Source organism: Carassius auratus, chromosome 32, assembly GCF_003368295.1.
Source record: "Carassius auratus strain Wakin chromosome 32, ASM336829v1, whole genome shotgun sequence".
NCBI lineage: Eukaryota > Metazoa > Chordata > Actinopteri > Cypriniformes > Cyprinidae > Carassius > Carassius auratus.
Window position 1 is genome coordinate 22,469,665 of NC_039274.1, and position 27,718 is coordinate 22,497,382.

The window sequence follows — 27,718 nt, forward strand, 5'->3', positions numbered from 1 at the left end:
CAGCCCAATTGCATCAAAGACGACGCAGGATTTGACCGCTGCCTGGTCAGTGTTGATTCCAGCGGAATGATGAAATATTCTAGCAATGTTTTTGTCAGAATAACAAAGACAAGCTTCATCCACAGGGGATTAACCTATCAAAGTACAGGAAGTTAATATTCATGGATGCTCTGTGTTCTCTGAAAGAATGATACAACAGCTACATCTCACAAGCTGAAATACGAGAGAATGTGAATTATAATTCAGTGGAAAAGTGAATATTACAGAAGGACATGAATAAATTATATTGTTCTAGCTTACACAAACATTCAAGCATTAAAAAAAAAAAGTGCGTTTATAATGTCAAATAAGTTTTCTTTAGTTAAAGTGCATTCAAATAAAAGAACGACAAATGAGTTAGGTTTTTAATTTGGCCAAACATTGATTGAATGCAGTACTAGCATCCCTTTTTATTTTCTAAAACGATCACAAATAACACTTTGTTTGAGGGGAAGAGATGATGACTTGAAATGTTCTCCTTATACAATTGCTCCTACTGCTGGACAAACCTGAAAGCTGCATGTGCCAAGCAATGTGATGATCACATTTATTAAATCTGCACTGACTGAAGCAACTGTGCCAAATAACATCACATTTGCTTTGCTATCTGCCTGAAACTGCAGATACAAGCACTATAAGCCAAATCGGGCTGGTGTTCGTTTCGGTGTCATGGGCGTTTCCTCTCTCCTTCCTGGGGTGAGGATCTTTATCGACCTGTTTGGAAATGATGAAAAGACATGTTGTCAGAATGTTAATTTTAAATAGAAAGCAGATGTAATGTGCCACGCATAAGAAGTTCTGAGATTTGCTCCCAGGTTAAATGACAGGAACTAAGAGTAGAGAGAAAAGGAGAGTTTGTCTTTGTGGGGACCTGCGGGACGCGGGTTTGATGCAGCTGACAGGGCGATCTATCATCTTTAATTACAGCGGTGCACAGCGCTCCCCTCCTCACACCGCCAGCAATTACATCATCAGGCCCTGACCCTCCTGCTCCTCCACCACAGACTCAGCTCACACCTCCGTCACTTCACTTTCTGCTGCCTGTTATCCCAACATTTGAACTTTTAACTAGTTTAATACTTTTTTTTTCCAATAACGAACATTCCATTTATCTGGATTATTGTATTTTATGAAGAGTTGCAGAACTCTCTGGCATGGTGATATGGTGTGTTATGTCTTTGCAGAGGCTCACTTTTATATTGTGTGTTTTTTAAGCATGTTGCTATGCGTTTGCAGTTTTAAAGGAATAGTTCGCCCACAATTTTCTGAACAGTAAGCATTGGCCATTAAATGTAGATGGTATTGTTTCCTTATCTTCGCAGTTTTGGAGAAATTGAGCATTACGTCACTTGCTCACCAATGCAATGAATGGGTGCCGTCAGAATGAGAGTCTAAACACAAAGAGGTCTCGCTTCATCACATGTTAGCACAAGATCATCATGTTTCCTCCTAATGGCAGCTCATCGTATTTGAGCGCACACAGCTGAATACATGACTTCAATAGGTTTGAAGTCTTGATGGACTTGTTTATTACACACATGGCACCCATTCACTGGTGAGCAAGTGATGTAAAGCTACATTTCTTGTAAAGATTAGCAACATTTAGGAAGGACTGGGGGGAGAGTAAATTTTGAGCAAATGTAAATTTTTGGGTGAACTATTCCTTTAAACTTTGACAAATGTCTTGTCCTTCATTGTTTGTCTGTGCTACAGACATAAATGATTCCTCAAATTGTGTGGCTTGAGGCATAGTGTGAACTTAAATTTCTGACTGGTAGACAAACAAAACGGGTCACAAAAAAAGAAGAAGAGAATGCAACTTCTCTGTGTTAAAATGCTAAACTCACAGCAGTGGAATAAAAAAAAACAAAACAAAAGCTCTGGAGACACATTTTTAAAAGCTAAACTTCCTTTAAGTTGAGTACCGTGTTTTTTTAGAATGCCATACTATGCACACAATTCTACATAAAAAAAAACAACGGTCATGTCAAACCATGGAAAGCAGCTCAGCAGAATCCTAAAACGTGTTTTGTGTGAATGAACGAACTAAAAGATTTCTAAAAAATCTACACGTTTCATATCTTAACACCAGCAGAACTGTTTAGCAAACGCATATCAACGCCCTGGCGACCAAGCTGACTTCCTAGTGCTTTGTGGCAGTGATTTTCAAAGCAATTTCTTCAGAAGAAATGTCAAACGTCCTCTAAGTGACCCGTGGGTCCTGCAGGATTCAGGTCAGGTGAGATGAGCTGCGATCTCATCTTAGATCAGCCAGCGTCTTCCTATCAGCTTATTTAAAACCCCATAAAGGCATCAGAGCCCAAGAGGGAGGCCGGCACCTTAATTATCCATCTCCCCATCATGCAAATCAAACGTCTCATCTCCACTTTTAATGTGATTATTGTCAGGACGTCCATCATTGCAGACAGTCAGCCGAAGGCTTTGATTCACAGATAAAAGTCCTGATTAATTAATGAAGTGTTATTTTACAGCACACGTTTCTCGCTTTTGTGGCGCAGACAGGAGTGTGTAAAATTAATTTCCCGGATTAGTCTGAAAATTAGCGTCTGTCCCTCTCCTCCCGGTCTGGGGCGGCACGATTTAAATTGCTACAGTAATGAGGGTCAGCCAGGAGTCAGTATCATTTCTTTTTCTCTCCTGTGGAGACGGGAGGTGAGAAAAGCTCATCATGGGGAAGACAAGGAAAGAGATGAGGAAGATGAAGGCAGGGGAGGGTGTGAAGGGGATAATAGTCTTCCCAAAAATTGCGACATTAGTATTTCAGCACGGCGGTCGTTTGATGGCTTCCTTCTAAATAGGATGATACAGATTTGGCGAGAGTGCGAGAAAGTGACTCTAAACCCGGAGAGACGGCAGTATTTGTGTAGAAGACGCTGAACTACCTGACGCTGCCCAGATTGTTTTTCCTCTCCTGCTCCTCTTTCCGTGCAAGGATCTGTTCTTGTGCAAGAGACATCTCCTCCTCCATGTTGGTGATCTCCTCCTTGGCTCTCCTTCGGTTCTCCTGAAAGAGGGACCAAAAGTGTGTGAGACGAGATATGCATCATAAGTGTTGGGTCTGATATTCAGGAAGGACACTGCTCACCTGTCTGCTCTTTCCTGCGTGTTTGATGCTGTAGAACATGGGTCCCAGCTCAGCCAGCCACTCGCCGTCCACAGCCGTCACACACTGCATGTACTCCTGAAACACACACACACACACACATATATGTGCCGTTATAGCAAACCGTGATTCATTCTAACGTGTCTTACTTCCCGCTCAAAGGCAGAGGAGGAAGACGTACCTTTGTGGTCATGACCAGCTCGTGGTAGATGATGTAGTCGGGGGTGTAGCCCATCCCGAACAAAGCGCTGGTGGGGTGCAGATGGCAGGGCATCCCAGTTCTCACGTTCACATACTCCCCTATTCCCTAAACAAACACATACAGGTCATGAAGATGCTTCACATGCTGCTTGATGAAACTGAACCCATCATTACACGGCCAAATATGTGAAGTTGCTGTGTACCTTTAATTTAGCAGCCTGATGGAAGTACGCAGCACAGATGCACTTCCTGATCACATCCCAGTCTGAGCCGCAGGAGACCAGGTTCATTTTCTGCTGCACCATGATGTCTTTGAGCTGAGATCGCACCTCACGCACCTGTGACACACCACACACGCTAGTTCAGGATAAACTCAATCAAATACAAGAGGAAGGACACTTGCACTTAAATGACACACCTCATCTTTCAGAGAATATGTGTAGTTACACTATGCATATAAAGGGTTTCCGCAGGTTTTATGAAGTTACATTTAATACATTTGAATTAAAGCTGCAGTAGGTAACTTTCGTAAAAATATATTTTTTACATATTTGTTAAACCTGTCAATATTTCCTGACAGTAGAATATGAGACAGATAATCTGTGAAAAAAAATCAAGCTCCTCTGGCTCCTCCCAGTGTCCTATTGCCATTTGCAGTTATGGACCGCTCCCGGTAAGAAATCAACCAATCAGAGCTGCGGTCCGTAACTTGTTTGTGTTCAAAATGTAGAAAAATGTATATAATAAGCGAGTACACCATGAATCCGTCAGAATGTTTTGGGCTTGTCCTGAATCACTAGGGTGCACCTATAATAAGTGTTTATATTCAGACTATTTTAGATTGCTTCGAGGGTACCGCGGCGGAGTAACCCAGTACCTTTGTGATTCTTCATAGACATAAACAGAGAGAAGTAGTTCTGGCTACGATGTTCTTCCGCAAGACGCAAGCAGTTCTGTTTATTAACCGCTAGAGCGTCAAAAGTTCCCTACCGCAGCTTTAAGACCAAGTAAAGAAAATGTAAGAAACACAATGATCCCAACCACTAGAACATGGAAATATCTTTAATAGTACCTTATGACCACACGGCAAAAAAAAAAAAAAAAAAAAAACTCACCTTAAGAGGTAAAATGACATAAGATTAGAAATCTTGTTCATGTGAAATTGATCAAAATGAAGTGAGTTTATGATTTAAAAAGAGAAAACGTTCTCAATTCCCAATGACTGATATTTGTTCTTATTTTAAACAAACTCTCTTAATTCTGTTCACTTCTCAGAAACTTGATTTAAGGATGTTTAGAAATTTGTATTGGAAAACAAGACAAAAATCCTGAAGAAGATCATTATTAGCAACGCATGCAACATTTAATGCCACTGCTTCATGAATTCAAGACTTCCTGCTCTGATTCATTGGTTTTCATTGGTTTTGTATTAATTTGTGAAAAGGGCAAATTAAGACTTTTAAGGCCTTTTTAAGACCAGCAGAAACCCTGTATTTAGATGGACTGAAGTATTTAAAAAGATAATAGTTAACATCAGACGTCTCAATATATGTCCTAAGCAGGGATAGTATCATTAACTAAAATACTCTTAAAACATTTTTGCTAACTAAAATAAAGCTAAATTAAAATACAATATACATATTAGATGAAAAAAAAAAAGCAAATGAAAATGTTGCATCAACAACTAACAGGAAAGAAATTAATGACATAATAAGCTGAATATATATTATACAATGAAAATTAAAAGATAAATAAAAGGTCACTGAAACTTTAATAGTTTATAAATAATAATAAAATAACAGGATCCCAACATCGAGCAGCTTGTTTAGGAGTAATTCTTCACTGACAAGCTGGTCTTTTAATAAAACTTGTCTGTCTATGCAGTGGAAATCCAAAGCTATCCCATCCTACTCACTTCCCCATGTGAAGAGGATATTTACACAGAAGTCGTAAATGCAACAGCAAAAAATAAATAATAATAATAATAATGCACATTTAGCTGTAATGGTCAGAGATGTCAATTTTTTAATGCTAAACTATTTTGGCAATCATTTCTATCTGGACTTCAGGGAAGAAAATAAATAAAAACAATGATATTGCCCCTGAAAAAAATGAATTTGATTTGAATTTGAAATGAAGAGTGACACTTGAAGTTACCGTACCTTTCGCATGGCTTTGGTGTGGATGAAGTGATCGTTGCACCAGATGCTGGAGTAATTGTTGTTCTTCCACTGCAGGTAAACGTTGAGGTAGGTCAGGTGATCACTCTCAGGCACCGAGAACTTCTCTCTCACCTGGTCACTCTCCTCCTCTCGACCCTAGAGTAACAGCACGGTTAGAAAACAGCAATACCCACATGTACAGCACTTCTACAGGTCAACGGGTTCTAGTAATGAGACCGTTAATGCTGCCTGGTGCGTGAGGTACAAGGGAAACATACTTCACCAATGTATACTTGGTACCTTTGGTCTGTAGAAGATGGACGGCACAGACAACATGGAGACGATGATGAGGATGTCGGCACTGCAGCCCATGTCACATGACACGATCAGCATTTTAGACAGAGCCGGATCCAGAGGAAACTCCACCATGAGCCGCCCGGTGGGCGTCAGAGAGCCTGAGACCGAGACGAGTGAGAAGAAACCAAAAGGGATTAGAAAGCTCCTTTACAAAAGCGCTGATGGCGGGAAAATGTCTCCACTTTGATATTGTGAAATCAGAAGCTCCGATTTCAAAGATTACATGGCAGACTCAGAAGATTAGCGAGAGAGCGCCGTGAAAAGCAGACAAGATATTTGGGCAGGTAAACCTTAATCAGAAATAATCTGCTGTTAACACGAGACGAGAGCTGGAGGGAAAAGTGCTCCACATAGTCAAATCCCCACAAACCCTGAGAGATACGCAGGAAATGAGATTGAGATCCCTCTCTGGTCACACAGATGGTTTTACTTCAGTTGCTAAAAGCTGAACTTTGAGTAAGACCTTAATACTTCATTGCAGCGCTTTACAAGCTTCAATCTACTCAACTAAAAGATACACTTGAGTGTAACTCAAAGAACTCGCCAAAATAAAAATAATAACAATACCATCAGTTATCTTTAAACACGGATATGAATATCAGAATCAGTGCTAGTTACTGTCCTTTGGGAACTGAATGGATCATAGAAAGTGAGCATTACAAAACTCCCGTGAGTGACAGATAGGCATGCATGGATAAATTATTTATAATAAAAACTCTTATGTTGCATAAAAACTTAGAATTAACCATTTAGATTTTCTCGTTGACTTCAGATATTCCATTTCACTTTAAATAACACCCAAAATAAAGAAAAGAAATCTAAAAATCTTACACTCTCTTTCTCAGGGCAGTGTCTGAAGCTGCTGCTCTCACCTGTGTTGTCGAGCGCTCCCAGGATCCACAGCTGGTACATGGAGTTCAGCATGTTGTCTTCAGGCGGCGGGTCCATGAAGTGGAAGAGCAGGAGATCTTGAACTCCCAGAGACTTGAGCAGAAGCACAACATTGGCCAGGTTAGTGCGCTGGATCTCTGGGATAGTGGTGGTGAGCATTTCATTCTTGTAGGCACTCTGAGTGTATAACCTGAAGAGAACCAACACAAAGGTACAAGAGGTCAGGTCATTCTCCTACATACATTACATGTCCAAGCCAGACACGATGTGATACAGTGGTGAGCTGTAATAATAATTTATTATTCCAAAAAAACAAAAACAAATACATTTTTATTTCATGTGTAGCAACTAACAAATAAAATAAGTTGAACTACTAAAGTGAATATAAAAATAAATAAAAGCTACACAGACATGAAAAACTTATATGACTAAATATGACAAAAAAGACTATTTAAATAAAAAAAAACAGAAAATCTAAAAAAAAAAAAGCTAATTCAAAATAGGGCTATCAAATAAATGTATCATGATTAATCACATTTTTAAAAAGAATGTTTACATATTGTGTGTATACTGTGTATATTTATATGTATAAATAAATGCAAACACATACATGTATATATTTAAGTAGTATATATATATATATATATATATATATATATATATATATATACACACACAAATGTAAATATTTCTTAAATATATGTGTGTGTGCATTTATATATACATACAAATATACACAGTATACACACATTAATGTATACAAACTTTTATTTTGGATGTGACAGCCCTAATTTAAAATATTAATAAATACTACAATAGCATATTCACAAACAGGTCAGGAATGGTTCTCAAATTATTACATTTAAAAAAGTAATGGAATAAAATAAAAACAAGTGGGCGAGATGTCTAGGCAGGAATCCAATTAAGCATATTTAATGCAAAAGGTCCAAATGGAGACTTGACAGATGAATTTAATCAAACAGATGAATGTAGCACACCACTAAAAAGTTTTCTGCCTCCCACCTTTACATGAGCTAGATGAAAGCCCATAACAATGAACCATTTCACCTCTGAGCATCTTACGGTAATCACAGCTCTCCTCAGCGGATTTCTGCAGCTATTCACCTAAATATATAAAGCCTTAGAAGATGGCGCAGAAGAAAGCTCTGCATATGCATCTATGCATATCAGTCTTTGAGTTATTGGTTCAACACGCATGCCACACAAATACATACGGTTCTTGGTATTACAAAGAATCTGGCTGAAGGGAATTGATTCTTGATGCACAGATGTTTGGTAAAGGATATATGTAACTAATCTGTCATGGCCCAAACACTTTCACAAGCAGCCAGAGACACTCACATGGAGGCTCAACAACCCCCTGTGTGAGATTGCTTTGTGTGACCGCAAAACAGCGAGACAGCATGTCGCCACATCTCTGAGTCTGTGCAGATTTGAAAAGGTCACAGTCAAAAAGCCCACAGGAGCCTTTGTCTCACAGTCTCAGAGGAGTAAACAAAAATTAAACTGCGTGAAATCCTCTCAAGATTATCGTCCCGTCCCCCTCCTGCTGTTGCCCTGCCTCTCTGATAGATATTTCAGAAAAGAGGGACTGGAGATCTGACGAAAAGCTCATGAACACACTGTTCATCTGCCTATATGAGCTAAATCACATGTAAACTTTGTTTTTCCGCATTGCTCAAGAACAATCAGCGGGTTTTCCTGATCTGTTCTGACCTGTAACACTGTCCCGGGCCCGTTCTTCCTGCTCTGCCGGCCCGCTGGTTTGCATTGGCTTGACTGATGGGGTAAACCTGCAGCGCATCCATGCCAATACGGGGATTGAACACCTAAATAACACAACGTAACAATACTGTTAGTATCAGTGCCATTCCCCTATTAAAGAAAGCAGCTTCATTTGGTTTCACCTTCAGCTTGCAGTAACCAGCATCCACCACAAACATGATGCCGTCCACAGTCAGAGACGTCTCAGCGATGTTTGTAGCGACGATACACTTCCTCACACCATCAGGAGCCTGACAATAAACACACAAGTTCAGTTCACAAACCTCTAATGCATTTGGTCTCATGACCAGGATCTAACAGTAAGAGAGGTTGACCTTCTGGAAGATCTTGGCCTGCAGGTCCGAGGGCAGCTGGGAGTAGATGGGCAGCACTGCCAGAGCCGGAGCGTTATCCAGATCCTCCAGTCGCTCCACAATCTGATCTGACGTCACCTGCAGCAAGCACAAACATCACTTGTGATCACAAACTTATCTATCTGTCTATCTACACACACACACACACACACATATATGTGAAAATTAATACTTTAATTCAGCAAAAATGCATTAAACTGATAAAAGGTGACAGTAAATGCATTTATAAAGTGAATTTCTATTTCAAATAAATGCTTTTCTTTTGAACTTTCTATTCATCAAAAAAAGAAAAACTTGTGGAAACAAAGCAGCCAAAACAAAACACTAATAATAAGAAATGTTTCTTTAGCATCAAACCAAATTGCCAACCCTAAATCTAACCAAAAGAATTCAATGGAATCTGCAACCATAGTTAGCACCCCTGATTGGTAGTGTATTATTAATAGTGCATTCAAATTGTGATTCCACTCATAACATAATTTGCATGACTAAAGAATCTCCTCACCTCGATGTCCTCCTGACCGGGCATGAAGATGAGGATGTCACCCACCATCCCGCTGAGATGAATCTGTAAAGCCTGTTTCACAGCCGCCTCCACATAGTCCTCCTGAGGAACCTGAATCACACCAACACTCAGCGTCAGCACAGCTCCCCAACCAGCGTCAGCGTTAACTAAAGACGCTATTAACACCCCACCTTGCTGAACAAGATATCCACTGGGAACGTCCTGCCGGGAATGTGGAAAATAGGTACATTGCCGAAGAATGCTGCAAATTTGTCCGAGTCCATGGTGGCGGATGTGACAATGAGCTTCAAGTCCGAGCGTCTAGACACCACCTACATGTAAGTAATCAGAAAGACAGGATGATAAAAAGGGAGAAGGTGACTCATCAGTAACAAAAAACTAAATTCAACAGTACTCTTTAAAGGGATACTAATTTTGTCATTGATCACTTAGCCCCATGTCGTTCTAAACCGGTAAAAACTTAGTTCGGCTTCGGAGCACAATTGAAGATATTTTGGATGAAAACCGGGAAGGCTCATGACTGTCCCATAGAATACCAAGTAAATTACACTGACAGTACCTTTGTTAACAGTCTCCTCTGTCTCTCCACATCACTTAAAACTGTGCTGGATGCGCCGTTTTATTTGAAATAAAAAAAATATAAATACAAATAGAAAAGATGCTTTTCATACTTTTCTGGACCTTGACAGTGTAATTTACTATTTTTGCAGTCTATGGGACAGTCACAAGCCTCACGGTTTTCATCCAAAATATATTAAATTGTTTTCCGAAGATGAAGTTTTTAGTGATTTGGAACAAGGGGGTAAGTGACAACATTTTCATTTTGGGGTGGAGTATCCCTTTAATTCTCCATATAAGCAACAATCAAATAAGTGTATGAAAATCAATTAAATTTACTATGATGAAAACATTAAGTCGATTCAATCCTATGAAGTCGTGTGGAGCTAGAGATTTCATTCACCTCTCGGAGCAGCCCGAAGAGCACGTCAGTGTTGAGGGAGCGCTCATGGGCCTCGTCCATGATTACAGCGCTATAGTGGTCCAAATCTGACTCCCGCAGAGATTCCCTCAGAAGAATCCCATCCGTCATGTATTTTATTACAGTCTTCTCTGACGTACAGTCTTCAAAACGGATGGCATAACCAACCTGGTGTAAACATTAAAGCAGTAAAACCACTTAGCCATGGGAAAATCATGGTTAAATAAAATGTTGTTTTATATTTGAATATATATTTCAAAAAGGAATTTATTTCTGTCATGGTGTCAGGTGGTTGTGATGTGAGATGTGTTTCCCATACATTTCTTTATTCGTGTAGACGATTTTAAAACTAAACAATTTTCCAAAAGGCTTCGTTGAATAAACATGAGCACATACTGCACGTTTAATAATAATAATTCCTTACATTTATATGCTTAAATATCAAAACGAGGCACGGGTGTTTTTATATCACTATATCTGAAGGAAGACTTGCATGTTATATGCCTGATAAAGCAGCGTTTGTGAGCGTAGCTCTGCTTTGTTTACAGCGGTTACTGGGGAAACCTATTTCTCACGGTTTAAAGCATCTCCTTCTGGCAAAGAATGAATTTGCATTTTCATTAAGTCCGCCAGATTTACACAGCAAACATATTTTGTTTGTTATCAAAAAAAAAAATCTACTGTAGAAGGACTTGGTTGTTGTTATTGATTCTAGTCTACTGGAATTTAAGTTATGGCCACAAAAGCGCGCATATTTTTACAGTAGAAATTACCATCTATATATATACACACACACACACACTTTTTTGGATAACAGGTCATTCATGGATGCCAATCAACAAGTCAATCAATCTACAAATCAACAATGTCATTAATATATTGATATATAATAGCAACTAGGGGTGCACGATAAATATCGTCCGATAATTAAAGCGCATCTCGTCAGTAAAGCCGTTTATCTAATCAGCGGTAAATTCCATCAGGAGTGTGATTTCACATAGAGCAGCTGTTACTACATAGAGCCGTTGTTAACTAACTGCTGATAAGAGAACTGGCTTTACTGACGAGATGCGCATTACATTTACATTTATTCATTTAGCTGACGCTTTTATCCAAAGTGACTTACAATTGCTATACATCTCAGAGGTCACACACACCTCAGGAGTAACTAGGGGTTAAGTGTCTTGCTCAGGGACACATTGGGGTCTTACAGTGGATTCGAACATGGGTCTCTCACACCAAAGGCATGTGTCTTATCAACTGCGCCAACACCCCCCTAATTTTCATTATCAATACACCGGTCTCAAGATTAATCATCGCACAATATTTATTGTGTACCCCTAATAGCAACTTATCCTTTTTATACAGTTATCAGTGCTATTTATTTATTTTGTGTGTGTGTTAAATAGGTTTACATCGTTTCTATAAATGTTAGTTTTATTTTAGTTACTTTAGTACTTAATAAAAATATTGCCTTGACAATTATTGTTTAAATAACACATAACAGATAAATAACAGATTTTTATGGTTATAGTTTACTTTTAGTTCATGATATTAACTCTGATTAACGTTATTCCACTGTATCATGGCCTCAGTATTGCCTTCTGGGTAAAATAACATGCACATTCATCTCAAATCCACCAGGCGGTAGTATTTCTCCACAACATCAATATATTTTGTCAAATAAATGTACAGAAAATTGGGCACCAACCTCTTCTCCCAGGTTGCTGTTCATTTCTTCGCTGACTCTCTTGGCCACGCTCATAGCGGCCACTCTGCGGGGCTGTGTGCAGCCCACCATGCCATAGCTGGTGTAACCATCCTCATGAAGATACTGTGTGAGCTGAGTGGTCTTTCCACTGCCCGTTTCCCCCACCACAATCACAATATTGTTATCCCTGCCAGAGAAAACACAAAGAACATCAGCACACCAGGTGAGCAGACACGTGAGCTCACGAATATAGTGTCAGAGTTTGTATTTAATGAAGCACATGTAAGTGTCATCAGGACCTGATGATGTTGAGTAGCTGCTGGCGAACAGCAAAGATGGGCAGATACTGCCTCTGCTCTAACAGGGTCTTCTTCTTAGCAAACTCACTGCTCGCTTGATTCTTCTCCTTCATGTGGTCAGCAAACTTCTGCTCCGCTCTGAAAACACGAAAGATAAGAAAGAGGCCCATGAAGATCTACAGAAAACATTTTAGATTTAAGAGCTGATTTTGTAGCAAAGAACTGCAGCGTTCTGTGGAATGAATGTAAACATGCTAAAATATGCACAACTACATGCTTGATTGTATTCCTGTAATATAGTTTAAAAAGTAATTTATTCTTTTAAATTTTCAGCATCATTACCCCAGTCTTCAGTGTCACATGATCCTTCAGAAATCAATTTATTATACTGATTTGCTGTTCAAGAAACATCTCTGATTATTGTCAATGTTGAAAACAGTTGTGCTGCTTAATATTTTTTGCGGGAATCATGATACATTTTATTTTTCAGGATTCTTTGATGAATTGAACATTCAAAGGAACAGCATTTATTTGAAATAAAAATGTTTTGCAACATTATACATTACTGTCCTTTTTGATCGATTTACTGCATCCTTGCTAAATAAAAGCATCAATTTCTTTCACAGAATTATCTTACTGACCCCAAACCTTTGAATAGTAGTGAGGACACTTTGCCATGCACCATGTAGCTCAAGACCAAGTGTTTGTCCAATAAGAGACAAACCGTGAAATAATTCAGTAATATTTAAGAATAAAAAAATATAACCTGTAATCCACATTTCCATCTTCTCCAACAGCTTTTCCATCTGATCCATCCTCTGTTTTCTTGATTCCCATGATGTCTCCCAGTTTGGTGCCAGCGAGCTCCCAGTGTTTGTGTTGCGCCTGTCAGGTGAAAGCATCAAATGCAGAAACAGTTACCTCTACACTACTGCCCTGAAGTAAGCAGAGTGTAAATGAAACATGAAAACCAGCTGTGCACCTTCTTCCTTTCTTTCTGCTCTCGGTGACGTCGGACCAGCTGACTGCCCTTGCGGGAGATGATGGCCATGTCAGAGGTCGCATCTTTCACTGGAATGACCGGCTCAGGCTGGAATCACAGGACAAATGCTAAATCATCAATAGAAGACTCACAAATAAACACACAGATGCTTAGAGACATCTGTACCTGCTTCGTGAAGACGATCCTCCCGTCCAGGAAGGGTGGCACGAGGTTATGGACAAGCAGATGCACTCTGGCTGCATTGTCTTCCTCAAAGTCCTCATCCACCTCCAAACGCTGGACCACTCCACTGGTGAGCATGCGGTTGGTCTCCCAGCGCTCGTTATCCTGACGAGAAACACACATGTGAGTAAGCGTTACACGGGTTGAGGTCTTTAAGATGCAGATGGGTGAGGATGTGCATCGGTACCTCGTTGATTTGCCGTTTCTGCGCCGAGATGCGTTTCTGGGTCTGCTTCTGTACGATCTGCTCCCTCTTCTTCACATATTCCTCTGAACTGGATGTCAAGGGGTTGTGGAACTCATTGTAACCTTCGTCCATCATGTACCAGTCTCGATCAGCTTGCTGTTTGGACAGAACACAGTTAGCATTCACTTAAATAACAACTTGTTATGGTGTTAATTATTTGATGGGTTTATGAATGAAACGGGATATTGGCAATGCATTTATTCCATTTCCCAAAACACTGTTTCAAAGCAGATTTACATGAATGTTTATAATATCTTCATGCATTTAGCGGATTAAAGCTGGGAGCTTATATAGTTGCAACTATACAAGCAATCAAGCAGCTGAGATATGGAACATAGTATGCATGCGGATAAAACATATGCACATAGTTATATATCCAGCTTTATATAGAGAAGTTGAAGAGGCACTCACCCGCTGATCTTCCTCCCACTGTTCTTTCTCTTCTTCATTAGTAAACAGGATCCCGTCCTCTCTCTCTTCCTTCTTATCGCCTACAAAACAAGAGTCAATATAAATAAAACACTGAAGATGCCAGACATATACTATCGTTCAAAAAGATTCAGTAAGGTCAGTTGTTTTTGAAAGAAGAGTCTGTTCACCAAGGCTGTGTTTATTTGATCTAAAACCGTGATAGTCACTACAGTTAAATTAACTTTTAAGGTTTCTATTGTATTACATTTTAAAATGATCAGCATCATTACTCCAGTCTTCAGTGTCACGTGATTCAGAAATCATTCTAATATGCTGATCTGATGCTTTATGAACATTTGTTGTTCTTATTAGTTGAAAATATTTTGCCTGATGTGTGGAAAGTGTATTATTTTTCTTAGATGAATAAATAAAAAAAAAAGTTTTTTTAACATTGTATTTTTTAACATTTAATTGTATTTACTGTCACTTTTCACAATTTATCAGTTGTTGTCATATCATTTTAGCAATTTACTGTACCTTATTGTTGAAAAGAGGTTTCAATTACTTAAAAATAATAATAATAATAATTTACTGACTCCAAATTGAGGAAGTAATTAAAGCAAAAGGAGACCCTACCAAGTACTGACTACATGTACAGTAAATTAACATACTTTCCAGAAGGCCAACAATTCACAAAAAAAAAAAAAAAATTATATATATATATATATATATATATATATATATATATATATATATATATATATATATATATATATATATATATATAGTCACGGGAGGAGCACAAGACTGACACAGTGGGCGTGGCGTCAGGCCTCGGAGAGGCTTTTATTAACAGAAATCATAAAATAACAGGGAATAAAAGTGGCCAAAGGGGGAAAGTGTCCAAAATAACAGGGAATCTGGTGTCCTCGTCGTGCTGCGGGGTTTGTGTAGGTCGGGCAGTGTTCATCGAGGAAGGGTCCAGGTAAGGGGCGGAGTCCGGCGGCCGCACGCGCTCCCCTCCTAGGTCCGGGGCGCGAGGGGCGGCGGCTTCTCCTAGCGGCCGCGTCTCTCTCGTTGGCCGTGGCGCTGGTAGGGGATGGACGGCCCGGCATCCTGGCCCGTCGGCCGTGTAAACGGGTGCGGTTCTCCTCCGGATCGCGGGTCCCGCAGCTCACGTCTTGGTGGCGCGGGAGTCCCTCAACGCACCCTTCCTGGACCCACGAGGACACCAGCGTGCATGCACGGGGAAGAGACCGGTCTCCCGAGGAGAGGCACGTTGGGCTTTTAAACAGCGGCGGGGATGAGGCTCCATTAACATCAGGTGTGCCCCATCACACGCCGCCAGCTCTGACTCGTCCAGCACCCCTCCTCTCACACACCCACTCCAGTCAGGAGCCTGGTGAAGGGCGGCGATTTAGGACGGGGTGCCGGTGACAAACAGGGAGGAGGCAGCTGACTCGTCACTATATATATATATATATATATATATATATATATATATATATATATATATATATATATATATATATATATATATATATATTTATTTATTTATTTATTATTGGTTTTATGAAGCATTCTAATTAGTTGAGATAGAATGTGAACCAAAATCATCACAATTAAAAGAACCAAAGACTTAAAACTACTTCAGTCTGTGTGCACTGAATTTATTTAATACACATTTAAGTTGAATTACTGAAATAACCTTTTCCGCGACATTCTAATTCATTGAGATGCCCTGTATATATAAAATTGCACATAAAAAAAAGACAACATTCTCTACCAAAATAACTTGTAAGTGGTGTCTTTACCTTTTCCGCGGGACAGGCGTGGGGTGGAGCCAAGGTGCTTCCTGTCATTGGCCCACTCGTTGTACTTATATGATGGGGTTGGTAGAGGAGATTCTGCTGGATACTGAGGTTTACTTGACCTGAACAACAAAGCACATCAGCACAAATAACCTACAACTAAACCTCAATCCCTGAGGCTCTAATGAAGTGATTCATACCTGTCTCTCCTCTCACTGTCACGGACAGAGCGTTGGCTGCGCTCGGAGCGGTCGCACTCCCGGTGGGACGGGGCAGGGGACGGACTCTCCCAGTGAGAGTGCTGTGAGCTGGAATATCCACTGTCATCTTCATCCCAGTTGGAGCGTGATGGAGTGGCCACATCTGTGTGGACATATGAAACACGCATGACCCATTATTTATCCAAACAGGACGAGCTGACTAACACACTTGTAGATCGCGGAACAACACTGATAAATTTGGAACACCAATCAGAATTTAGGTTTTGTTTTATAGTTAGGGTTGCACATTTTATGAAGAATGCTATTTTAAAATCCAGATAAGATCTTTAGTGTGTAGGGTTGCAAGAATATTTTTTATTAATCTGACTAAATAATAATAATAAAGAGAGAAATAATTAAATACACAATATTAATATTAACAATTATTATTATTGTTACAAAATAAACATAAGAATTATTTACATTTAATTAAATAATAACAAAATAATATTGATAATAATATTGGAACATTCAGCTGCACAGCACGTAAGAAAAATTATTTAAAAAAAAAATAGAAATATATATATATTATTTTTTTTCAGCAGACAAGATTATAATGGTATAACTAATTTTATAGAATTAACTTTTTATTTATTTATTTATATAAATAAAGAACTGTATTTCTTTAGTCAATTATTAAAGTATTACATATGTTACACTGTATTTGGGATTTTAAGAACAACTGTAAAATGTGCTGAATATTTCATTTCATTCAAGTGAAACTAGCAAGCAGTTAGACTGAATTTACATTCGTTTTAAACGCAGAGCCAAGCGCGAGTCGACGCAGGTTGCACAAATGCGTCGAGCCTCGTCCATATCGCCAGATGCGCTCGAGGAGATTCGCGGTGCAGGGCCGCGTGAGAATATAACCGAGCGTTACGAACAGGCTGCGTGAAACTGTCTCTGGTGCGGCAAGTGTGAACGGCTCGTCCGTGAAACGGGATTTGCGCAGCGTGGGCAAGAGAGGAGCGAGTATGAGGGGCATTCAGAAACACAGGCGCTGTGTGCGGTCTTGAGAATAGCGACCATGCAATAAGAGATGCTCTTGATATGCATTGTGACGCAGCTCTTGCAAAATACCTTTTTTTGGTTCGTTGTCTGTCTTTTCAAAGCTTAAGTTACATAACGTTTTCCTTTAGTTTTAATTTGCCTAACTATTGACCTGCCCTTGTAGATGCCATAATCCCACTCTGTCTCTCTCCTGCTTTTTTTTTCTTTTCTTTTTTATGGTGGGCATTTACACAGTTCGCTAGAGCAGAGCTGATTGGGGAGAACGGAGGTGCGCTCACTTTATTGGTTAGTGAGGCTGTCTCTCAAGGCTGACAGTCGTGCATATGCTCTGGAACGGAGTAATATCTCGTCCACATCGCAGGCTTTTGCAATTTCGATTCGATTACGATTAATCGCACAGCCCTAGTAAGAGTCAGATTGGGGGCTTCAACAACATTATTCTCAACTTATTATTTCCCTCTAGTTCCCACACTAGGTCATAATTAAGGGTAGTGTGTTCTGAACACATCTGGGAACGTGTGGCTGACCTTTGGATCTGTCGCGGGGTGATTCGGGCTCATCGCGCCGAGTACCTCGACTCATTCGCTCGGACGTGCCGTCCCTCTGGGAGCGCTCACCCCTCGCACTGCCATCACCACGCTCGGAGCGACTGCTGCTGGATCCATGACTTTCACGGTCATCTGCACAAAGCCCATAAAACAAAGAACAGCGTCAAGAATTCTGTGGAGGGATCTCTCCGGCCGAGAGCACCTGACTTACCTCTGTCTCTCCTTCTGTCTCTGTCACGAGAGCGATCGTAGTCTCTGTCTCTGGATCGCTCTTTGTCTCTGCTCTTGTCTTCTTTGGAGGACGCACACACCCCATGCTCACGTCTGTCCTTCTCCCTCTGCTGATGCTTCAGCTTGAACTCCTCACTAACCCCTCCTGGGTTTGAGGGGGTTTCTGAGCCTGTGACACGGTACTTCCTGAAGAAGCATGGAACACAAACTCATTACTGCATAGCATTTATTTACAGCATAGGATTAAGATGAGAGGTATTAGGAATTTTCTGGATAATAAAAATGACGAGAAAACATTAAAAATAAATAATAGTATAAAATACAAAAGCATATGTAATTAAAACAATAACATGTATATATAATTTGGGAATAAACACACTGGGTGTCATTCTCTAATAATTAAATGGATTTGTTTTTAATTCTGTTCTAATGTCAATGAACTTGGAGATTTCTAAATCTCCATGTAAGGGCTTTCAGCACAAACCTTTTCAGCCTTCGGTCACATCCTCAAAATTCAGTAACATTGATACACTTTTAAGATCCTCGCACACAGAGTCTAAAATTCTCATCCGAAATGTTTGCAGGTTAAAAAATAAATATAACATCACATTGGGTCAATCATGTTTGCACACTGCCTCCGAAACTTTTGTTTGATCGGGTTTCATTTTCTGTGTTTTTCACATCCGTAGCACTGATACAACATGAGGTTGTGTTTATTTTTTAACGTGCAACAATTTTGGACTCGTTGTGTGAGGACCTTTATAGCTTTTGTTACAATTTTGGATTAATATTGACATATTATTTTCATATTTTCCATTTAAATTTTTCTTACTTTTTGTTTTTTAATATCTACATAGTTTTTGTTTTAGTTTATTCAGTTGTTTATTTTAGTACTTTAACTAAACAAATATGAGAAATGTTGCTTTGGCTACTAACTGAAATAAAAATGAAAATTGTTTCGCTTCAGTTGTTCCTACAATTTTTCATAAATATAAAATATATTTAAATATGAAAGTTATTGATGAATCATGATTGTTTTTACACAGATTTCACACACAAGTTTGTGCATAAAACTCACTTTAGTGAATGAGATGAAAAAAAAAACATTGAATGTCTCTGTAATGTAAATTAATTTCTTGAAGAATGCCCCACCTTTCCTTTTTCCCATTCCTGCTATCGCCCTCTTCTTGATCTTCTTCATCAGACCCTGAATCACTCTTCCCCTCCTCCCAGTCCGTGTAGGACGACACCTTGGATCTCTTGGGTTGATCCTCCAGCCTCTCCTTGCCCTCGCGCTCCTTGCGTTTCTGTGCGGCCAGCAGATCGAGGCTCGAGGAGCAGGAGCTCTGAACACATGCGGCTCTGATGAAGCACTCCTCTTCTTCACCATCAGCCCCCCGACCTGGACCCCTGGGTCACTGCCGTCCAGCCGATGCAGGGACAAATCATCCTCCATCTCTGTCGAGGTCATACCCACTGCTCTCAGATGATGGATTTCTGCTAAAGTATCTAAAAGAGGTGGACAGAAGTTACTAACTTGGGCCAAAAACACAGTCACAGACGCATTCTGATAAGAAATGTCAATATGTTTACATGCGATTTATGATAAGTAAAGCTAGAGAACGTTAACTTGTCATATAGATTTGTCTAAAACACCCCTAAACAATTCAAGGGGCATGTTTTGCCACTACAAATGGTGATTTCTAATACTGATAGTTGTTGTTGTTAAAGGTTAAAAGTCTGACTGATGAAGCTCTTTATGTTTGCTAATTTAACGTACGGCAGTACTGTGGCACTCCTTGTTCATAACATTAGAGAAAACAAAACGGGTTTACCTTTTAAACGGTATCCTCAGAAGCCAGTCATAAAAGTTCCTCAAACCTGTTCAACACAGTATAATAAAACCTATGTAATGTGGGATATAATAACAATACTTAATGAAGTAGCGTAGCAGTAGGACGCCATTACTATCCCAGCATTCGCAGCCTGGTGTGACGTCCCATCCGATTCCTGGATGAATCACTATTGTGAACCGGTTGTTTCAAACGATTCGGTCAAGCGTTAGAGTTAGTAGATTATTATACGAACCGGCGAAATGTTGCACTTCATTCCGTTTTAGATTTATGAAGAGAATTGAGAAAGTGTTGATAACAGCATGTTAAACAAATTCTGCTCGTGGACGACTGGAAACATTTTTGTGTGTGTGTGTGTGTGATGACTAGCGAATTGGTCCTTTTAACCGATTCAATTGAAACGACTTGTCCGAAAGAACCGACTCACTACAATGAGTCAGACTTAACAACTTGAAAAAAAATTCTTCCTCACATGAATAGTTTCCCAGCGTATTTCATTATTTATTTAACTTTTATTTTATCTTATTTTCTTGCAAGAGTGTGAAAGCACAGAAGTACACAAATTATTTTATTATTATTACAGATTCAGTTACTGGCATACTTAAATTGAATCATATGTATTTGCTAATTTTTATTTTATTTTTATTTTTTGTGAAGCTCCTTGCAACAACAACAGTGTGAAGACAAACCTAAATTATTTTAATCATGTAGTGCCATAACTCATGCTGTCCAAAGGTGTACTTCATTTTAACAGCACAAAATTATTTTTCATTAAGTAAAATTTAATAATTTGTTATTCATATAAAGAAATAACCAAAAACACATGCTCTGTCAAATATTGTCTGTACTTTTAACCATCCAAAAACATGTTAGCACTAATACCTACCCATTTTAAGTTCAAATGCATCTCCCAAATTGTATCCAAAGTCTAAAATACAATATTCAAAGAATGATTACAACCTGCACAAATAAATTAGCTTTTTTTTTAAACATTTATTAAACCTTTAACAAACACACACTGATTCAGCAAGTCGCTCGTATTTACGATGACATATCACAGATAAACCTAATCTGACAGATAAATTATAATGTTGAATTAAATATATGACATTTAGCAATAATAAAGGTCTTGAACTTTCAATTTTTCCTGTTATTGAACAAAAAGAGCTGATCTATAGACTAACACGCTAGTTCTTTTCCCACTATAATTAAATTATAATGACATTAATATGTCAGCCAATGAAAACTTGACAATGTCATCAGTGTCTAGACAAACAAAATGCACAAATACATGAACATCTGAATATTAGTTGTTAAACAAAGCTGAACACATTGACTCAGTCTGGCAGGAAAATAATTAATTTGCACATTTCTTGGGGCAGGAATGTCAAATGATTTTAAAAGACAAATATGACACTCGGAACAAAACTCAAAAAAAAAAAAAAACAACTACTGAGAGAAACGGCTTGTATCCTCCAATAGTAATGATACATGAAGACTATTAAAAAATATATGACTACATAAATGCATAATAATTACTCGCTCAATGTGTTCCATTAAAAACAATTTAAATGCAATATTGCTTTGAAAAGAAATGCAAGATTTAATAGAGTACAGAAAAGAAGCAAACAAAGGTAGACATTTCGGTTTTTTGAACATTAAGGGCAACACTTGCATATAATAGTTTTTCCATGACCTGACCTACATACATGCAAGTGCTTGAAACGCTAAGAACAATTCATTAGAGAAGCATATGCATATGAGTAATTAACAGGTACTCTACAAGCAGTGCCATAGATCATGCATCAAACATTTCCCAAAACTAATGTTCTTACCGCCATTGCCAAAAATGTTATATATATATATATATATATATATATATATATATATATATATATATATATATATATATATATATATATATGTATATGTATATATATATATATATATATATATATATATATATATAAAAAAACTTTAAACATCTCTCAAATGCATTACAAAAACGCTGAATAATGGAGTAGATTTCAAATTTGCAGATACAGGTACCACACTATAGAAATCTTCATTGTAAGAATAAAAGCGTACATGTAACATTAAAGCACTGTATGACTGTAACTCGGTGACATTTCAGCCATTGCATTCATGCAAAAGTGAAATGACAAAAATTTGAAACAAAGACAATATTTTCGAGTTTAACTTACAGGGATAGTTCACCCAAAAATGACAATCTTGCCATCATTTACTTACCCTCATGTCTGTTTGACTTTCATTCTTCAGTGGAAAATCACATTTTTATTTTGAGAATTTTATTTTTTCATACAGATTTTTCATTTTTGGGTGAACTATCCCTTTACCCCATGTTGTATTTAAAACAGCAACTTCTTTATAAAAGCAGGACTCCATGCTCTTCCTTTGGAGATGTATATTTCAACTCCACTTGAATAATTTTGGTCAAAGTCCTTAGGTGATAACTAACATGCATTGACAAACATCGACTAGCAGCTATGTGAAAGCTGTGGACGTGTGATTTGTCAAAATGATCAGAGAATTTGAATCCATTAGCAGAAGTCAGACTATACCTGTCCGGAAGGGCCTTATCTTTTCAGCTGCAGTCTAGATTTATTTAAAGGAGATGAAGTCATTTCCAAGTACATTTCTAAAAAAGCGTGACAATCCGATGACAGAAAGCGTGACCAAGATAATGCTGCAGGTTAAGTCCTGCAGGTTAGACAGAACTGTGAATTCTGGTAGAAAAATAAAAACTGTTGATATGAGCCAATGTTTTGGACCTTTTGTAAATAGCTAGTTGAGTGGAAACTAAAGAAGAGAAGATGAGCAGGAGTTGAGAGAGTGATCTTGTAGACTCACTCACTCAAACAGGCCAAGGCATCCAGACAAGAGAAATATATATCGGTGGCAATGTTTACAGGAGTTCAGGAGGCTTTGTGATCCAGCATGTAGTAACGATACATGACGCCAACGAGTACAGCAGCTACACTGGGAATTAACCAGGAGCTCCATGACCTGAGCAAATAACAAACAGTTGTTAAAAAATAAATAAAAATGCATGAGTACTGTAGTTTATGCAGAACATAGTCTGAATTCTCACCTGGAGTCTTTGGAAGTTGTGATGTAAACTTCCTAGAATGGAAATGTAATAAAGTGAGCAAACATTATCAAAACTGCAACAACTTTTACATGAAAATATGTTCACGCATCAGTCACAAAGGTCAAGGAACTGTGTTTTTTCTTTTTCTTTACCTTCTTTGATTCTTTCTTTCGATCATCCTGAAACGGATAAATAGGCATTATTAAAATTCATGACTTTACACATGCTTGACACAGACTAGATTAGGGACAACTAATCAATAAAATCACTAATAACCAATAATAATAAAAATACTAATTTTACAATCAATGACATCTGCGTGCATGGAAAACATCCACAGGTTACATTCTTTTAATTCAGAGAATAACTATGGACGATACACATTTAAAAAGGACACAGAGTGAACTACTGTGGGAAAAGTACATTGTCCAAGTAATCCTAAACATGAGAAAGCTTCATATTAACATTGAGAAATACTCATAAGCATTTCATATATTTGAGAAATGTTTTCCTCCGCACATAACTTAAATTCGACATTAGTAATTCATTCCAGTTTTTCCAGTCTCAAACTCAAAATTTTTAAATATGACCATTTTCAAGTCGCACACTCTTTGGACTGGAGACAACACTGGGCAAGATGTAAAATAACTTCTTTTAATAAGATACCAAAAATAAAAATGTGGATTTTTAAATCATGTTAATAAGATATAATCGATTAAAATAATCATCAGTTGCAGTCCTATATTAGATGATTATTTTCCCAGAAATGTCACGTACAAGTTGGAACAAAACACTCTGCCTTTTCTTGGCTCATCTGTAAATGAATAAACTTATACTACCATATGTAATTCGCCGATGTAATACTGCTGGAGCATCTCTCTGGCATCTGTGGAATGACCCACATCCTCGAAGCTTTCTGTAGCATCTGCACCCGCTTGCTCCAGCAGAACCTCTTCACCTCCTGGATGCTGTCCAGACAAATGACAAATGTTTATATCCTTTTTTGTCACCGGCACTCTTTAATAATACATCTGATGACATCTGTTGCACAACATTGAGAACCGGTTCTTATAGTGTATTAGTGCCCATGCACTTTTGGTGCCTGGAGGTTTTTTTGGTTTGTTTTTTTTCCATTAATTTTTTTCCATAGGGATTTTAAAATATCTTCATTTACCCTTTAGGATTCCTGTAAAATTTACAATGCCTAAAAAAAGCCATACCCAAAGTTGTTGTTGAACAAATTTGGAGTATAAGCATGGTTTTGGTCTCTTTTGAAAGGTGACACTCTAAGTCTTACTGGTATTGAGTAATAGACCTTTGAACACACTGAAAACATTCCACCTACATTTTCTTGTTGTTCTTGTAAATACACAATGGGATCACAACATGAAGTATCATTGGCAGTCTGACAAAGACACTTATTGTACCTGCTTTGCTGCTTGTATCTTTTTTTTATTTTGTATGTCACAAGGTTAACCCTTAAAAACACACTGTGTACCGCTGTGTACCTTTGGTACAGTAGAATGCTAACAAGGTTAAAAACTTACATTATGGATCAACAAGCTAGGAAGTGTTTCAGAACTTCACAGCCATTGATTAGAGAAAAGAAAAATCAATAAAAAAATTGAAATAAGGTACTTTACAGCTTAAGAGTATTGTGTATGACAATGACCTTAACCGTGATGGAGGAATATGGTAATTTAAAGAAGTTGATTATACATATAGATAGAATATATTTTAGTTTTCTGCAAAATATGCATAGAATATATTAACAAATATTTAAATAGTGTATGAAAGCAGATTCTCGTGTCATTCCCAGTGCTTCACAGAAGCGGGCAAAGTGGTGTAATTTGCTTGTTGGGATTCTTTGATGGTGGAGATTGGTTTGCAGAATCATGGGTAATGTAGTTTTAAACCAGAGGCCTACCATGATGCTGCCAGGTAAGCTTCAGGTTAGCTTCCACCAACACTGGGTTTTAAACACCATGAATGTGGTTTGGTTTTTGGCGGCGTTCATCACCACCATATAAACTTACGCTCCATGGCTAACCTGCTCCATAGCAGTAGTTATTATTAAACTTTATTTTAAATAAATAAATAAAAATAGATAGATAGATAGATAGATAGATAGATAGATAGATAGATAGATAGATAGACAGACAGACAGCAATATACATAAGCTTTAGAATAGATAAAGCTTTAAACATGACTATATATGAATATAGATTTATTTAGTCTCTGTAAAAATATTCAACTCATACTCTTTCCTGGACAACTCGTTTCAACTTGCTGTGTGTTTAAATTCTCCAAAGTTTTTGTTTTAATCCTTTCATCTTTGGCAGTGAATTGCTCTCTGGCGAGAAGTGAATCACAATTTCAAGGCATGTGATTGGCTTTTCTTTACAGATGTCATGTGCACATGCTCCATAAACGCAAAGTATTTGTTGGCAGAGAAAGTTAATGATCAGGGTCATGGCACCAACAAAGCGCGACTGGATTTGTTTGATTTTGTCAACTCAAAACTAATCCTGTAATGGTTCAGCCACCATCATGGTACAGGCCCCATGAACTCCACAGTCAAACATGAATATTTTAAAACATAAGTTGAAATAAAGAGATCCGATGGCTTCAGAAAAAGATTTTATATCAATTAACAAACAAGGGATATAAATGATTGTACCTATTGTTTTCTGATGGGGAATATGAATGGATTTAACTTTAACCAATTCCATCTTTGGTTCAATAAACAGTTCAAACAGAACATTGTATGGAAATACTCTTTTGGTGACTCCTTTTTCCTGAATTAAAAATTTCTTATTGAAATGTCAGATTCACTTACCGAGTCACAAATTATTACCTAGTCCAACTCGAAATATGTGTTACTGTTGTATTGTACTTTAAGCTTGTAACTGGTGGTTCATATAACAATATAGTTTAGTTATACAATGAACCGAGCTGGGTAAATTACGTAATCCATTACACTTTAGGTAATATAATCAAACTCCTTTTTGATTACTTTTGCCCTAACTCATTTTTCACATTGATTTAAATAGGCTAATCTTGTACCATTTTGATAGAAAAATGCAGAGAAAAAGAAAATATATTACATTTGTTTTTAACAATATAATTAAGTGCATTTAACATCACATTAGGTAAGATTTCCTAAACTGTGATTTGTAAAGGAAGTGCAGGGAATTTGTAAGTTTAATGATAAGCTAATAATTAATTAAATCATTATAATATTAAATTATTTTTTTTATTTTTTTTCAAAATAAAATGCTGACTAAAAAAAATTATTATTATTATTTGTTTACCTGCATGCCATGTGATCAATGTCACAGAAATGTGAACATGCTAATGTGTTACTAAATTATTCATTTCAGTAAATTGGGGGGGGGGGGGGGGGGGGTCATCAAATAAAGGCGAAAGAGTTTCTGCTGAACAACAAAAAAAAAAATGTCAGCCCCCAAAATAAATATTGTTATTTACTGAATCAGAATCCTGGAACTCGATTCACCAGAAAGATTCGATTCCCTACTTGCTCGGTTTCACACGCGAATCAGGAGTTACGTGTTACAAAAATGAAAACACATAAATGTAACGTTAGGTTGTATGAAACGTAACAACATGAGACCGGAGTTGAAGGGCAAGGTTTAATATTCAGCCCTTCCTACATGTTTCGATACTAAATATTTCCGCAGAGAGACAGTTTAATCCTCTAGACAGAGTGTTGTTTAACTACTGCACTGAATTTAGTATGTTAGATAAACATATTATCAGCAGCTTCTTTTTTCGAGTCTAAAGACTATCCAACTAAAAATAAAAATAAAATAATCCGTGTTTAAGATATGTAAACAACGGAAAGGGTAACGTCGTGCAGGATTTAGTGCTGTATGTTTGTGTCAGGTGTGATCTGTGGAGGACACGAGAGACTCCAGCCCTCTCTTACCTCCTCCATGAAGCTTGTGATATCGTAAACTTTATCGTGGATGATGAGCCATGTGTCTTTGCTCATGTTATGGGCTTGAACCTCCTCGCGTGTGTAATATTTCACACCGCTGTCCATGTTTTCATCCTTCCCGTCCTGATTCGCTCTTTTCACCGAGATCTCAGTTTCTTCCCCCATATTTCACGCAGATTCGGCGGAAACCAGAGTGCAGGTTTTAACTGTAATATTTTAGCTTGAAGCGGTTTTTTTTGAAGACCTAACCTGTCTAGTTCAGTTCTCGGCTCGCCCAGCCGGCACACCATTCATCACCAGTTAGGGTTGCCAGGTTTTCACAATAAAACCCGCACAATCGCGTTTTAAGGAATCCCCCGTTAAATATGGTGTATGCGCGGTGTAAAATACACGTTTTGTGGAGGTGTTTACCAGGTAAAATTTTGACTCCAGTGGCTAAATATCACGTTATTGGGGTCCCTTCAACCAACGAGCATGAAAATCAAAACAGTTTTAAAGTAGCCCAATTCCGCGGGAAAACGATGGACGTGGCAACAATGCTACTAGTCATGAGAAATCACCATCCAATTGGCGCTCAGTTCACTCGGCACACGGCCAGTG

The 27,718-nt window shown here is 38.2% G+C and overlaps 2 protein-coding genes across 2 annotated transcripts; both read right to left on the reverse strand.

Moving 5' to 3' along the window:
• Positions 1–446: 446 nt before the first annotated feature.
• Positions 447–19,697, reverse strand: LOC113051842 (pre-mRNA-splicing factor ATP-dependent RNA helicase PRP16-like). The gene is given in 27 exon segments (XM_026215976.1): positions 447–753; positions 2,943–3,064; positions 3,146–3,241; positions 3,345–3,470; positions 3,568–3,702; positions 5,527–5,682; positions 5,827–5,981; positions 6,756–6,964; positions 8,512–8,624; positions 8,703–8,810; positions 8,895–9,011; positions 9,439–9,549; positions 9,630–9,770; positions 10,421–10,606; positions 12,150–12,336; positions 12,449–12,586; positions 13,215–13,333; positions 13,431–13,538; positions 13,617–13,778; positions 13,861–14,016; positions 14,332–14,411; positions 16,146–16,264; positions 16,343–16,505; positions 17,941–18,093; positions 18,173–18,378; positions 19,345–19,522; positions 19,525–19,697. Coding segments are annotated over 27 exon segments (3,765 nt in total). The 5' UTR covers positions 19,664–19,697; the 3' UTR covers positions 447–671.
• A 3,018-nt stretch (positions 19,698–22,715) lies between these two features.
• Positions 22,716–27,446, reverse strand: cyb5b (cytochrome b5 type B). Its single transcript, XM_026215977.1, has 5 exons — positions 27,107–27,446; positions 23,997–24,125; positions 23,310–23,336; positions 23,158–23,189; positions 22,716–23,072 (listed from the first exon to the last, which is right to left on the reverse strand). Exons 1-5 carry the CDS (start codon positions 27,281–27,283, stop codon positions 22,982–22,984), a joined length of 456 nt encoding a protein of 151 aa, XP_026071762.1. The 5' UTR covers positions 27,284–27,446; the 3' UTR covers positions 22,716–22,981.
• Positions 27,447–27,718: the final 272 nt, after the last annotated feature.